General features: G+C 43.8%; 1 protein-coding gene across 1 annotated transcript; it reads left to right on the top strand.

Moving 5' to 3' along the window:
- Positions 1–12145: 12145 nt before the first annotated feature.
- Positions 12146–13301, top strand: LOC311134270 (E3 ubiquitin-protein ligase RNF182). The gene has a single exon (XM_084167894.1). The coding sequence runs from the start codon at positions 12182–12184 to the stop codon at positions 12989–12991; it is 810 nt and encodes a 269-aa protein (XP_084024020.1). The 5' UTR covers positions 12146–12181; the 3' UTR covers positions 12992–13301.
- The last annotated feature ends 401 nt before the right edge of the window (positions 13302–13702 follow it).

Raw genomic sequence — 13702 nt, forward strand, 5'->3', positions numbered from 1 at the left:
GCAGCAGCTTTATACTGTATATTTACCGGAGGCAGCAGCTTTATACTGTATATTTACCGGAGGCAGCAGCTTTATACTGTATATTTACCGGAGGCAGCAGCTTTATACTGTATATTTACCGGAGGCAGCAGCTTTATACTGTATATTTACTGGAGGCAGCAGCTTTATACTGTATATGCACCGGAGGCAGCAGCTTTATACTGTATACTTACCGGAGGCAGCAGCTTTATACTGTATATTTACTGGAGGCAGCAGCTTTATACTGTATATTTACCGGAGGCAGCAGCTTTATACTGTATATTTACCAGAGGCAGCAGCTTTATACTGTATATTTACCGGAGGCAGCAGCTTTATACTGTATATTTACCGGAGGCAGCAGCTTTATACTGTATATGCACCGGAGGCAGCAGCTTTATACTGTATATTTACCGGAGGCAGCAGCTTTATACTGTATATTTACCGGAGGCAGCAGCTTTATACTGTATATTTACCGGAGGCGGCAGCTTTATACTGTATATTTACCAGAGGCAGCAGCTTTATACTGTATATGCACCGGAGGCAGCAGCTTTATACTGTATATTTACCGGAGGCAGCAGCTTTATCCTGTATACTTACCGGAGGCAGCAGCTTTATACTGTATATTTACTGGAGGCAGCAGCTTTATACTGTATATTTACCGGAGGCGGCAGCTTTATACTGTATATTTACCGGAGGCAGCAGCTTTATACTGTATATTTACCAGAGGCAGCAGCTTTATACTGTATATTTACCGGAGGCGGCAGCTTTATACTGTATATTTACCGGAGGCGGCAGCTTTATACTGTATATTTACCGGAGGCAGCAGCTTTATACTGTATATTTACCGGAGGCAGCAGCTTTATACTGTATATTTACCGGAGGCAGCAGCTTTATACTGTATATTTACCGGAGGCGGCAGCTTTATACTGTATATTTACCGGAGGCAGCAGCTTTATACTGTATACTTACCGGAGGCAGCAGCTTTATACTGTATATTTACCGGAGGCAGCAGCTTTATACTGTATATTTACCGGAGGTAGCACCTTTATACTGTATATTTACCGGAGGCAGCAGCTTTATACTGTATATTTACCAGAGGCAGCAGCTTTATACTGTATATTTACCTGAGGCAGCAGCTTTATACTGTATATTTACCGGAGGCAGCAGCTTTATACTGTATATTTACCGGAGGCGGCAGCTTTATACTGTATATTTACCGGAGGCAGCAGCTTTATACTGTATACTTACCGGAGGCAGCAGCTTTATACTGTATATTTACCGGAGGCAGCAGCTTTATACTGTATATTTACCAGAGGCAGCAGCTTTATACTGTATATTTACCGGAGGCAGCAGCTTTATACTGTATATTTACCGGAGGCAGCAGCTTTATACTGTATATTTACCGGAGGCAGCAGCTTTATACTGTATATGCACCGGAGGCAGCAGCTTTATACTGTATATTTACCGGAGGCAGCAGCTTTATACTGTATATTTACCGGAGGCGGCAGCTTTATACTGTATATTTACCGGAGGCAGCAGCTTTATACTGTATATTTACCGAAGGCAGCAGCTTTATACTGTATACTTACCGGAGGCAGCAGCTTTATACTGTATATGCACCGGAGGCAGCAGCTTTATACTGTATATTTACCAGAGGCAGCAGCTTTATACTGTATATTTACCGGAGGCAGCAGCTTTATACTATATATTTACCGGAGGCAGCAGCTTTATACTGTATATTTACCGGCGGCAGCAGCTTTATACTGTATATTTACCGGAGGCAGCAGCTTTATACTGTATATTTACCGGAGGCAGCAGCTTTATACTGTATATTTACCGGAGGCAGCAGCTTTATACTGTATATTTACCGGAGGCAGCAGCTTTATACTGTATATTTACCGGAGGCAGCAGCTTTATACTGCATATTTACCGGAGGCAGCAGCTTTATACTGTATATTTGCCGGAGGCAGCAGCTTTATACTGTATATTTACCGGAGGCAGCAGCTTTATACTGTATATTTATCGGAGGCAGCAGCTTTATACTGTATATTTACCGGAGGCAGCAGCTTTATACTGTATATTTACCGGAGGCGGCAGCTTTATACTGTATATTTACCAGAGGCAGCAGCTTTATACTGTATATGCACCGGAGGCAGCAGCTTTATACTGTATATTTACCGGAGGCAGCAGCTTTATACTGTATATTTACCGGAGGCAGCAGCTTTATACTGTATATTTACCGGAGGCAGCAGCTTTATACTGTATATTTACCGGAGGCAGCAGCTTTATCCTGTATACTTACCGGAGGCAGCAGCTTTATACTGTATATTTACTGGAGGCAGCAGCTTTATACTGTATATTTACCGGAGGCGGCAGCTTTATACTGTATATTTACCGGAGGCAGCAGCTTTATACTGTATATTTACCAGAGGCAGCAGCTTTATACTGTATATTTACCGGAGGCGGCAGCTTTATACTGTATATTTACCGGAGGCGGCAGCTTTATACTGTATATTTACCGGAGGCAGCAGCTTTATACTATATATTTACCGGAGGCAGCAGCTTTATACTGTATATTTACCGGAGGCAGCAGCTTTATACTGTATATTTACCGGAGGCGGCAGCTTTATACTGTATATTTACCGGAGGCAGCAGCTTTATACTGTATACTTACCGGAGGCAGCAGCTTTATACTGTATATTTACCGGAGGCAGCAGCTTTATACTGTATATTTACCGCAGGTAGCACCTTTATACTGTATATTTACCGGAGGCAGCAGCTTTATACTGTATATTTACCAGAGGCAGCAGCTTTATACTGTATATTTACCTGAGGCAGCAGCTTTATACTGTATATTTACCGGAGGCAGCAGCTTTATACTGTATATTTACCGGAGGCGGCAGCTTTATACTGTATATTTACCGGAGGCAGCAGCTTTATACTGTATACTTACCGGAGGCAGCAGCTTTATACTGTATATTTACCGGAGGCAGCAGCTTTATACTGTATATTTACCAGAGGCAGCAGCTTTATACTGTATATTTACCGGAGGCAGCAGCTTTATACTGTATATTTACCGGAGGCAGCAGCTTTATACTGTATATTTACCGGAGGCAGCAGCTTTATACTGTATATGCACCGGAGGCAGCAGCTTTATACTGTATATTTACCGGAGGCAGCAGCTTTATACTGTATATTTACCGGAGGCGGCAGCTTTATACTGTATATTTACCGGAGGCAGCAGCTTTATACTGTATATTTACCGAAGGCAGCAGCTTTATACTGTATACTTACCGGAGGCAGCAGCTTTATACTGTATATGCACCGGAGGCAGCAGCTTTATACTGTATATTTACCAGAGGCAGCAGCTTTATACTGTATATTTACCGGAGGCAGCAGCTTTATACTATATATTTACCGGAGGCAGCAGCTTTATACTGTATATTTACCGGCGGCAGCAGCTTTATACTGTATATTTACCGGAGGCAGCAGCTTTATACTGTATATTTACCGGAGGCAGCAGCTTTATACTGTATATTTACCGGAGGCAGCAGCTTTATACTGTATATTTACCGGAGGCAGCAGCTTTATACTGTATATTTACCGGAGGCAGCAGCTTTATACTGCATATTTACCGGAGGCAGCAGCTTTATACTGTATATTTACCGGAGGCAGCAGCTTTATACTGTATATTTACCGGAGGCAGCAGCTTTATACTGTATATTTATCGGAGGCAGCAGCTTTATACTGTATATTTACCGGAGGCAGCAGCTTTATACTGTATATTTACCGGAGGCAGCAGCTTTATACTGTATATTTACCGGAGGCAGCAGCTTTATACTGTATATTTACCGGAGGCGGCAGCTTTATACTGTATATTTACTGGAGGCGGCAGCTTTATATTGTATATTTACCGGAGGCAGCAGCTTTATACTGTATATTTACCGGAGGCAGTAGCTTTATACTGTATATTTACCGGAGGCAGCAGCTTTATACTGTATATTTACCGGAGGCAGCAGCTTTATACTGTATATTTACCGGAGGCAGCAGCTTTATACTGTATATTTACCGGCGGCAGCAGCTTTATACTGTATATTTACCAGAGGCAGCAGCTTTATACTGTATATTTACCGGAGGCAGCAGCTTTATACTGTATATTTACCGGAGGCGGCAGCTTTATACTGTATATTTACCAGAGGCGGCAGCTTTATACTGTATATTTACCGGAGGCAGCAGCTTTATACTGTATATTTACTGGAGGCGGCAGCTTTATACTGTATATGCACCGGAGGCAGCAGCTTTATACTGTATATTTACCGGAGGCAGCAGCTTTATACTGTATATTTACCGGAGGCAGCAGCTTTATACTGTATATTTACCGGAGGCAGCAGCTTTATACTGTATATTTACCAGAGGCGGCAGCTTTATACTGTATATTTACCGGAGGCAGCAGCTTTATACTGTATATTTACCGGAGGCAGCAGCTTTATACTGTATATTTACCGGAGGCAGCAGCTTTATACTGTATATTTACCGGAGGCAGCAGCTTTATACTGTATATTTACCGGAGGCAGCAGCTTTATACTGTATATTTACTGGAGGCAGCAGCTTTATACTGTATATGCACCGGAGGCAGCAGCTTTATACTGTATACTTACCGGAGGCAGCAGCTTTATACTGTATATTTACTGGAGGCAGCAGCTTTATACTGTATATTTACCGGAGGCAGCAGCTTTATACTGTATATTTACCAGAGGCAGCAGCTTTATACTGTATATTTACCGGAGGCAGCAGCTTTATACTGTATATTTACCGGAGGCAGCAGCTTTATACTGTATATGCACCGGAGGCAGCAGCTTTATACTGTATATTTACCGGAGGCAGCAGCTTTATACTGTATATTTACCGGAGGCAGCAGCTTTATACTGTATATTTACCGGAGGCGGCAGCTTTATACTGTATATTTACCAGAGGCAGCAGCTTTATACTGTATATGCACCGGAGGCAGCAGCTTTATACTGTATATTTACCGGAGGCAGCAGCTTTATCCTGTATACTTACCGGAGGCAGCAGCTTTATACTGTATATTTACTGGAGGCAGCAGCTTTATACTGTATATTTACCGGAGGCGGCAGCTTTATACTGTATATTTACCGGAGGCAGCAGCTTTATACTGTATATTTACCAGAGGCAGCAGCTTTATACTGTATATTTACCGGAGGCGGCAGCTTTATACTGTATATTTACCGGAGGCGGCAGCTTTATACTGTATATTTACCGGAGGCAGCAGCTTTATACTGTATATTTACCGGAGGCAGCAGCTTTATACTGTATATTTACCGGAGGCAGCAGCTTTATACTGTATATTTACCGGAGGCGGCAGCTTTATACTGTATATTTACCGGAGGCAGCAGCTTTATACTGTATACTTACCGGAGGCAGCAGCTTTATACTGTATATTTACCGGAGGCAGCAGCTTTATACTGTATATTTACCGGAGGTAGCACCTTTATACTGTATATTTACCGGAGGCAGCAGCTTTATACTGTATATTTACCAGAGGCAGCAGCTTTATACTGTATATTTACCTGAGGCAGCAGCTTTATACTGTATATTTACCGGAGGCAGCAGCTTTATACTGTATATTTACCGGAGGCGGCAGCTTTATACTGTATATTTACCGGAGGCAGCAGCTTTATACTGTATACTTACCGGAGGCAGCAGCTTTATACTGTATATTTACCGGAGGCAGCAGCTTTATACTGTATATTTACCAGAGGCAGCAGCTTTATACTGTATATTTACCGGAGGCAGCAGCTTTATACTGTATATTTACCGGAGGCAGCAGCTTTATACTGTATATTTACCGGAGGCAGCAGCTTTATACTGTATATGCACCGGAGGCAGCAGCTTTATACTGTATATTTACCGGAGGCAGCAGCTTTATACTGTATATTTACCGGAGGCGGCAGCTTTATACTGTATATTTACCGGAGGCAGCAGCTTTATACTGTATATTTACCGAAGGCAGCAGCTTTATACTGTATACTTACCGGAGGCAGCAGCTTTATACTGTATATGCACCGGAGGCAGCAGCTTTATACTGTATATTTACCAGAGGCAGCAGCTTTATACTGTATATTTACCGGAGGCAGCAGCTTTATACTATATATTTACCGGAGGCAGCAGCTTTATACTGTATATTTACCGGCGGCAGCAGCTTTATACTGTATATTTACCGGAGGCAGCAGCTTTATACTGTATATTTACCGGAGGCAGCAGCTTTATACTGTATATTTACCGGAGGCAGCAGCTTTATACTGTATATTTACCGGAGGCAGCAGCTTTATACTGTATATTTACCGGAGGCAGCAGCTTTATACTGCATATTTACCGGAGGCAGCAGCTTTATACTGTATATTTGCCGGAGGCAGCAGCTTTATACTGTATATTTACCGGAGGCAGCAGCTTTATACTGTATATTTATCGGAGGCAGCAGCTTTATACTGTATATTTACCGGAGGCAGCAGCTTTATACTGTATATTTACCGGAGGCGGCAGCTTTATACTGTATATTTACCAGAGGCAGCAGCTTTATACTGTATATGCACCGGAGGCAGCAGCTTTATACTGTATATTTACCGGAGGCAGCAGCTTTATACTGTATATTTACCGGAGGCAGCAGCTTTATACTGTATATTTACCGGCGGCAGCAGCTTTATACTGTATATTTACCAGAGGCAGCAGCTTTATACTGTATATTTACCGGAGGCAGCAGCTTTATACTGTATATTTACCGGAGGCGGCAGCTTTATACTGTATATTTACCAGAGGCGGCAGCTTTATACTGTATATTTACCGGAGGCAGCAGCTTTATACTGTATATTTACTGGAGGCGGCAGCTTTATACTGTATATGCACCGGAGGCAGCAGCTTTATACTGTATATTTACCGGAGGCAGCAGCTTTATACTGTATATTTACCGGAGGCAGCAGCTTTATACTGTATATTTACCGGAGGCAGCAGCTTTATACTGTATATTTACCAGAGGCGGCAGCTTTATACTGTATATTTACCGGAGGCAGCAGCTTTATACTGTATATTTACCGGAGGCAGCAGCTTTATACTGTATATTTACCGGAGGCAGCAGCTTTATACTGTATATTTACCGGAGGCAGCAGCTTTATACTGTATATTTACCGGAGGCAGCAGCTTTATACTGTATATTTACTGGAGGCAGCAGCTTTATACTGTATATGCACCGGAGGCAGCAGCTTTATACTGTATACTTACCGGAGGCAGCAGCTTTATACTGTATATTTACTGGAGGCAGCAGCTTTATACTGTATATTTACCGGAGGCAGCAGCTTTATACTGTATATTTACCAGAGGCAGCAGCTTTATACTGTATATTTACCGGAGGCAGCAGCTTTATACTGTATATTTACCGGAGGCAGCAGCTTTATACTGTATATGCACCGGAGGCAGCAGCTTTATACTGTATATTTACCGGAGGCAGCAGCTTTATACTGTATATTTACCGGAGGCAGCAGCTTTATACTGTATATTTACCGGAGGCGGCAGCTTTATACTGTATATTTACCAGAGGCAGCAGCTTTATACTGTATATGCACCGGAGGCAGCAGCTTTATACTGTATATTTACCGGAGGCAGCAGCTTTATCCTGTATACTTACCGGAGGCAGCAGCTTTATACTGTATATTTACTGGAGGCAGCAGCTTTATACTGTATATTTACCGGAGGCGGCAGCTTTATACTGTATATTTACCGGAGGCAGCAGCTTTATACTGTATATTTACCAGAGGCAGCAGCTTTATACTGTATATTTACCGGAGGCGGCAGCTTTATACTGTATATTTACCGGAGGCGGCAGCTTTATACTGTATATTTACCGGAGGCAGCAGCTTTATACTGTATATTTACCGGAGGCAGCAGCTTTATACTGTATATTTACCGGAGGCAGCAGCTTTATACTGTATATTTACCGGAGGCGGCAGCTTTATACTGTATATTTACCGGAGGCAGCAGCTTTATACTGTATACTTACCGGAGGCAGCAGCTTTATACTGTATATTTACCGGAGGCAGCAGCTTTATACTGTATATTTACCGGAGGTAGCACCTTTATACTGTATATTTACCGGAGGCAGCAGCTTTATACTGTATATTTACCAGAGGCAGCAGCTTTATACTGTATATTTACCTGAGGCAGCAGCTTTATACTGTATATTTACCGGAGGCAGCAGCTTTATACTGTATATTTACCGGAGGCGGCAGCTTTATACTGTATATTTACCGGAGGCAGCAGCTTTATACTGTATACTTACCGGAGGCAGCAGCTTTATACTGTATATTTACCGGAGGCAGCAGCTTTATACTGTATATTTACCAGAGGCAGCAGCTTTATACTGTATATTTACCGGAGGCAGCAGCTTTATACTGTATATTTACCGGAGGCAGCAGCTTTATACTGTATATTTACCGGAGGCAGCAGCTTTATACTGTATATGCACCGGAGGCAGCAGCTTTATACTGTATATTTACCGGAGGCAGCAGCTTTATACTGTATATTTACCGGAGGCGGCAGCTTTATACTGTATATTTACCGGAGGCAGCAGCTTTATACTGTATATTTACCGAAGGCAGCAGCTTTATACTGTATACTTACCGGAGGCAGCAGCTTTATACTGTATATTTACCGGAGGCAGCAGCTTTATACTATATATTTACCGGAGGCAGCAGCTTTATACTGTATATTTACCGGCGGCAGCAGCTTTATACTGTATATTTACCGGAGGCAGCAGCTTTATACTGTATATTTACCGGAGGCAGCAGCTTTATACTGTATATTTACCGGAGGCAGCAGCTTTATACTGTATATTTACCGGAGGCAGCAGCTTTATACTGTATATTTACCGGAGGCAGCAGCTTTATACTGCATATTTACCGGAGGCAGCAGCTTTATACTGTATATTTGCCGGAGGCAGCAGCTTTATACTGTATATTTACCGGAGGCAGCAGCTTTATACTGTATATTTATCGGAGGCAGCAGCTTTATACTGTATATTTACCGGAGGCAGCAGCTTTATACTGTATATTTACCGGAGGCGGCAGCTTTATACTGTATATTTACCAGAGGCAGCAGCTTTATACTGTATATGCACCGGAGGCAGCAGCTTTATACTGTATATTTACCGGAGGCAGCAGCTTTATACTGTATATTTACCGGAGGCAGCAGCTTTATACTGTATATTTACCGGAGGCAGCAGCTTTATACTGTATATTTACCGGAGGCAGCAGCTTTATCCTGTATACTTACCGGAGGCAGCAGCTTTATACTGTATATTTACTGGAGGCAGCAGCTTTATACTGTATATTTACCGGAGGCGGCAGCTTTATACTGTATATTTACCGGAGGCAGCAGCTTTATACTGTATATTTACCAGAGGCAGCAGCTTTATACTGTATATTTACCGGAGGCGGCAGCTTTATACTGTATATTTACCGGAGGCGGCAGCTTTATACTGTATATTTACCGGAGGCAGCAGCTTTATACTATATATTTACCGGAGGCAGCAGCTTTATACTGTATATTTACCGGAGGCAGCAGCTTTATACTGTATATTTACCGGAGGCGGCAGCTTTATACTGTATATTTACCGGAGGCAGCAGCTTTATACTGTATACTTACCGGAGGCAGCAGCTTTATACTGTATATTTACCGGAGGCAGCAGCTTTATACTGTATATTTACCGGAGGTAGCACCTTTATACTGTATATTTACCGGAGGCAGCAGCTTTATACTGTATATTTACCAGAGGCAGCAGCTTTATACTGTATATTTACCTGAGGCAGCAGCTTTATACTGTATATTTACCGGAGGCAGCAGCTTTATACTGTATATTTACCGGAGGCGGCAGCTTTATACTGTATATTTACCGGAGGCAGCAGCTTTATACTGTATACTTACCGGAGGCAGCAGCTTTATACTGTATATTTACCGGAGGCAGCAGCTTTATACTGTATATTTACCAGAGGCAGCAGCTTTATACTGTATATTTACCGGAGGCAGCAGCTTTATACTGTATATTTACCGGAGGCAGCAGCTTTATACTGTATATTTACCGGAGGCAGCAGCTTTATACTGTATATGCACCGGAGGCAGCAGCTTTATACTGTATATTTACCGGAGGCAGCAGCTTTATACTGTATATTTACCGGAGGCGGCAGCTTTATACTGTATATTTACCGGAGGCAGCAGCTTTATACTGTATATTTACCGAAGGCAGCAGCTTTATACTGTATACTTACCGGAGGCAGCAGCTTTATACTGTATATGCACCGGAGGCAGCAGCTTTATACTGTATATTTACCAGAGGCAGCAGCTTTATACTGTATATTTACCGGAGGCAGCAGCTTTATACTATATATTTACCGGAGGCAGCAGCTTTATACTGTATATTTACCGGCGGCAGCAGCTTTATACTGTATATTTACCGGAGGCAGCAGCTTTATACTGTATATTTACCGGAGGCAGCAGCTTTATACTGTATATTTACCGGAGGCAGCAGCTTTATACTGTATATTTACCGGAGGCAGCAGCTTTATACTGTATATTTACCGGAGGCAGCAGCTTTATACTGCATATTTACCGGAGGCAGCAGCTTTATACTGTATATTTACCGGAGGCAGCAGCTTTATACTGTATATTTACCGGAGGCAGCAGCTTTATACTGTATATTTATCGGAGGCAGCAGCTTTATACTGTATATTTACCGGAGGCAGCAGCTTTATACTGTATATTTACCGGAGGCAGCAGCTTTATACTGTATATTTACCGGAGGCAGCAGCTTTATACTGTATATTTACCGGAGGCGGCAGCTTTATACTGTATATTTACTGGAGGCGGCAGCTTTATATTGTATATTTACCGGAGGCAGCAGCTTTATACTGTATATTTACCGGAGGCAGTAGCTTTATACTGTATATTTACCGGAGGCAGCAGCTTTTAGCCCGCAAGACATTCCTAGGTCACTAGTGTGCAGGTTTTACACATATTTTGGATTTACAAATGTTCCCTTGTGTTCTTTCCACAGAGGAGTGACCATGCTGCTGTACCAAGGTCCTGGGAATACCGATACTGGGAATACCGAGACTGGGAATACCACTGCCCCTCTCTAGCTGGATCATTTGATGACAACTCCCACCAGATTTCCTGACGGATGATATAATCCAATTCATCCCTCCATATTTAGGATATTCTGATCGAAGCAATAGTGGCACTGGCAAATGTCAAAATGGTTCCCGCCTTCTATACACTTGTGTATTTTTTCTGTTTACGCACTTTACACATAACAGGGACTTTCAAAACCGGAATGTTGTCTTATTAAATTGTTCAAATGTTTTTGTCATTGGAAACTCATCTGGAGATAAACATCTCTGACCCGAGGTGGGCATGCACTACGTTAGGGTAGGGACCAGTCATACAGCATTGTTGAAGATCTAAAGCTGTAACCTCAATCCTATGCCCTCAAATGCTAACTTAGCCCCATACATTGTTGCGAAAGTAAAACCATACTTAGCATGCATGCTCAACTGTGAATACGAACTCTATTATTCAGGGTGTTCAGGATCAGCCATGAACATATATCAGAGCATGATCGTTATCTGTGCAACGTAGGTGTCAATATTTGCAAAGTAATACCGTACGTGAATGTATTTTTACTGTGAAAAGGTGTACAAAAGTATGTGCCATCATTTCAGTGTCTTAAATCATGATTTAGATTCCACTTCTTGTGAGCGTTAACGTGGACAATACCAATTAATAACATTCACTGTATCTTCATACAAATCCTGGGACAAAACTTTCCCGGAGAGACCGCAGCTGACTTTACCAGAGACCGCAGCTGACTTTACTGGAGAGACCGCAGCTGACTTTACCAGAGACTGCAGCTGACTTTACCAGAGAGACCGCAGCTGACTTTACCAGAGACCGCAGCTGACTTTACCGGAGAGACCGCAGCTGCTGTTGAAACAGTGCATGGTGTCTCAGTGCAGGTTGTCTCTGGAACATAGCACTGCTGCATTAGTGCCTGCATTCCTGGCTAGCTGGGCATTCCTCCCTCCCCCTTCTCTCTCTCAGAATGAGCCAGAAGTTGGAGAAGTTGGCCTTGGAGACAGACCAGCGCTGCCAGCCTCTGGTCTACACCGTGGAGGAGCTGGAGTGCAAGATTTGCTACAACCGTTACGACACGCGCACCCGCAAGCCCAAGGTGCTGGGCTGCCTCCACCGCGTCTGCGCCAAATGCCTGAAGAAGATCGTGGAGAACTCGTCCCCCAGCATCGTCAGCTGCCCCTTCTGCCGCCACGAGACGCACGTGTCCGACGATGATATCTGGTTGCTGCAGGACGACAGCAACATCCTGGCAATCCTCACCTACCAGGACCGCGCCAGGAAGAGTGGCGGTTCCATCACCCCGAACGGGGAGGTGCTGCTCACCCCGGGCAGCCTGAGCGGGAGCGGAGGTGGAGGGGGTGGCTGTGGTGGTTCTGGGGGCGGCTGCGTCACAACCAGTGAGCAGTCGCACAGCTCCTCAGACTGCCTGGTCATCACCATCATGGAGGTGCCGGGCGAGTCACAGTCGTCAGACTCCATGAGCATGCTCAATATGGTGCACCTGTACCGGCCCGCCAGCCTGGCCTCGCTGCCCTGCCACTTGCCCGCGCAGAAGTGTGGCGCGTGGACCTCGCGCACCTTCCCCAGCTTCCTCATTGGCGTCCTGTGTCTGGTCTACTTCTCATCGCTTCCGCTGGGCATCTACCTGCTGATGATCCAGCAGCTCACCCTGGGCATCATCCTGGTCAGCCTGGTGCCCTCCACCCTGGTTCTGTGTGTCTTCTACGGCTTCTGTCAATGCCTGTGCCATGAGATCATGCAGTCCATAGCCACATAGCCACGCCCCCTCTTTACTCCCCTCCCCCATCCCGCTCCCTAATGCCGATGTATTTCTATCAGTGGATGTGACATAGCGAGACCTGTAAAAGACAAAGACAAATCACCAATGCAAATCTATAGCCCCTGTCCTTTGTAAAATACACCCCCACCCACCCCTTCCTTTCCTACTTCAGATAATACCAGCACTAAAACGTCCAAGTGACCACTTGGATTTGGATGTAGGGCTTGACTATTCAAGACAAGCCAACCTGTGCAAGGCCCACGGCCTGATGAATGGTTTTCTAATTACACAGCTCAACCTGCGTCGGATTGCTGCCGTTTTGTTTGTGTTCATGCAGCTCACCGGAATGGGCTTCAGTTATTACTGTGACCATCACCAAACTGTATTGTTAAAAAAGAATATGATCCTCTCAGTGTTAACCGTACTGTGGTAGAATACCCATCTGCTCGACCTATGGGCAACGGACTATGAAAACCCATCGTTTTAAGGATGTATTCGGACACACAGCATAGTCACCATGTATACTGTTGAAGTTCCTAGTTGCCTTTTAAAGGCATGTCTGTTTGTGCCCCTGCAGTAACTTAACGTTGTAAAACCTGTCTGTGTCATTGCATTGGGAAATGGACAAACCACCTAAACTGTTACTAGATATTTCAATAAAAGACTCAAGACACTTTTGTGATCTTTTCCATTCTTTTTTCCATTCCT

This window comes from Coregonus lavaretus (genome assembly GCF_964263955.1).
Source record: "Coregonus lavaretus genome assembly, chromosome: 8".
In the NCBI taxonomy this organism is placed as follows: Eukaryota; Metazoa; Chordata; class Actinopteri; order Salmoniformes; family Salmonidae; genus Coregonus; species Coregonus lavaretus.

What these genes read in the sequence shown, in the direction of transcription:
- LOC311134270 (XM_084167894.1), top strand. Translation starts at nt 12,182, where the DNA reads ATGAGCCAGAAGTTGGAGAAGTTGGCCTTGGAGACAGACCAGCGCTGC.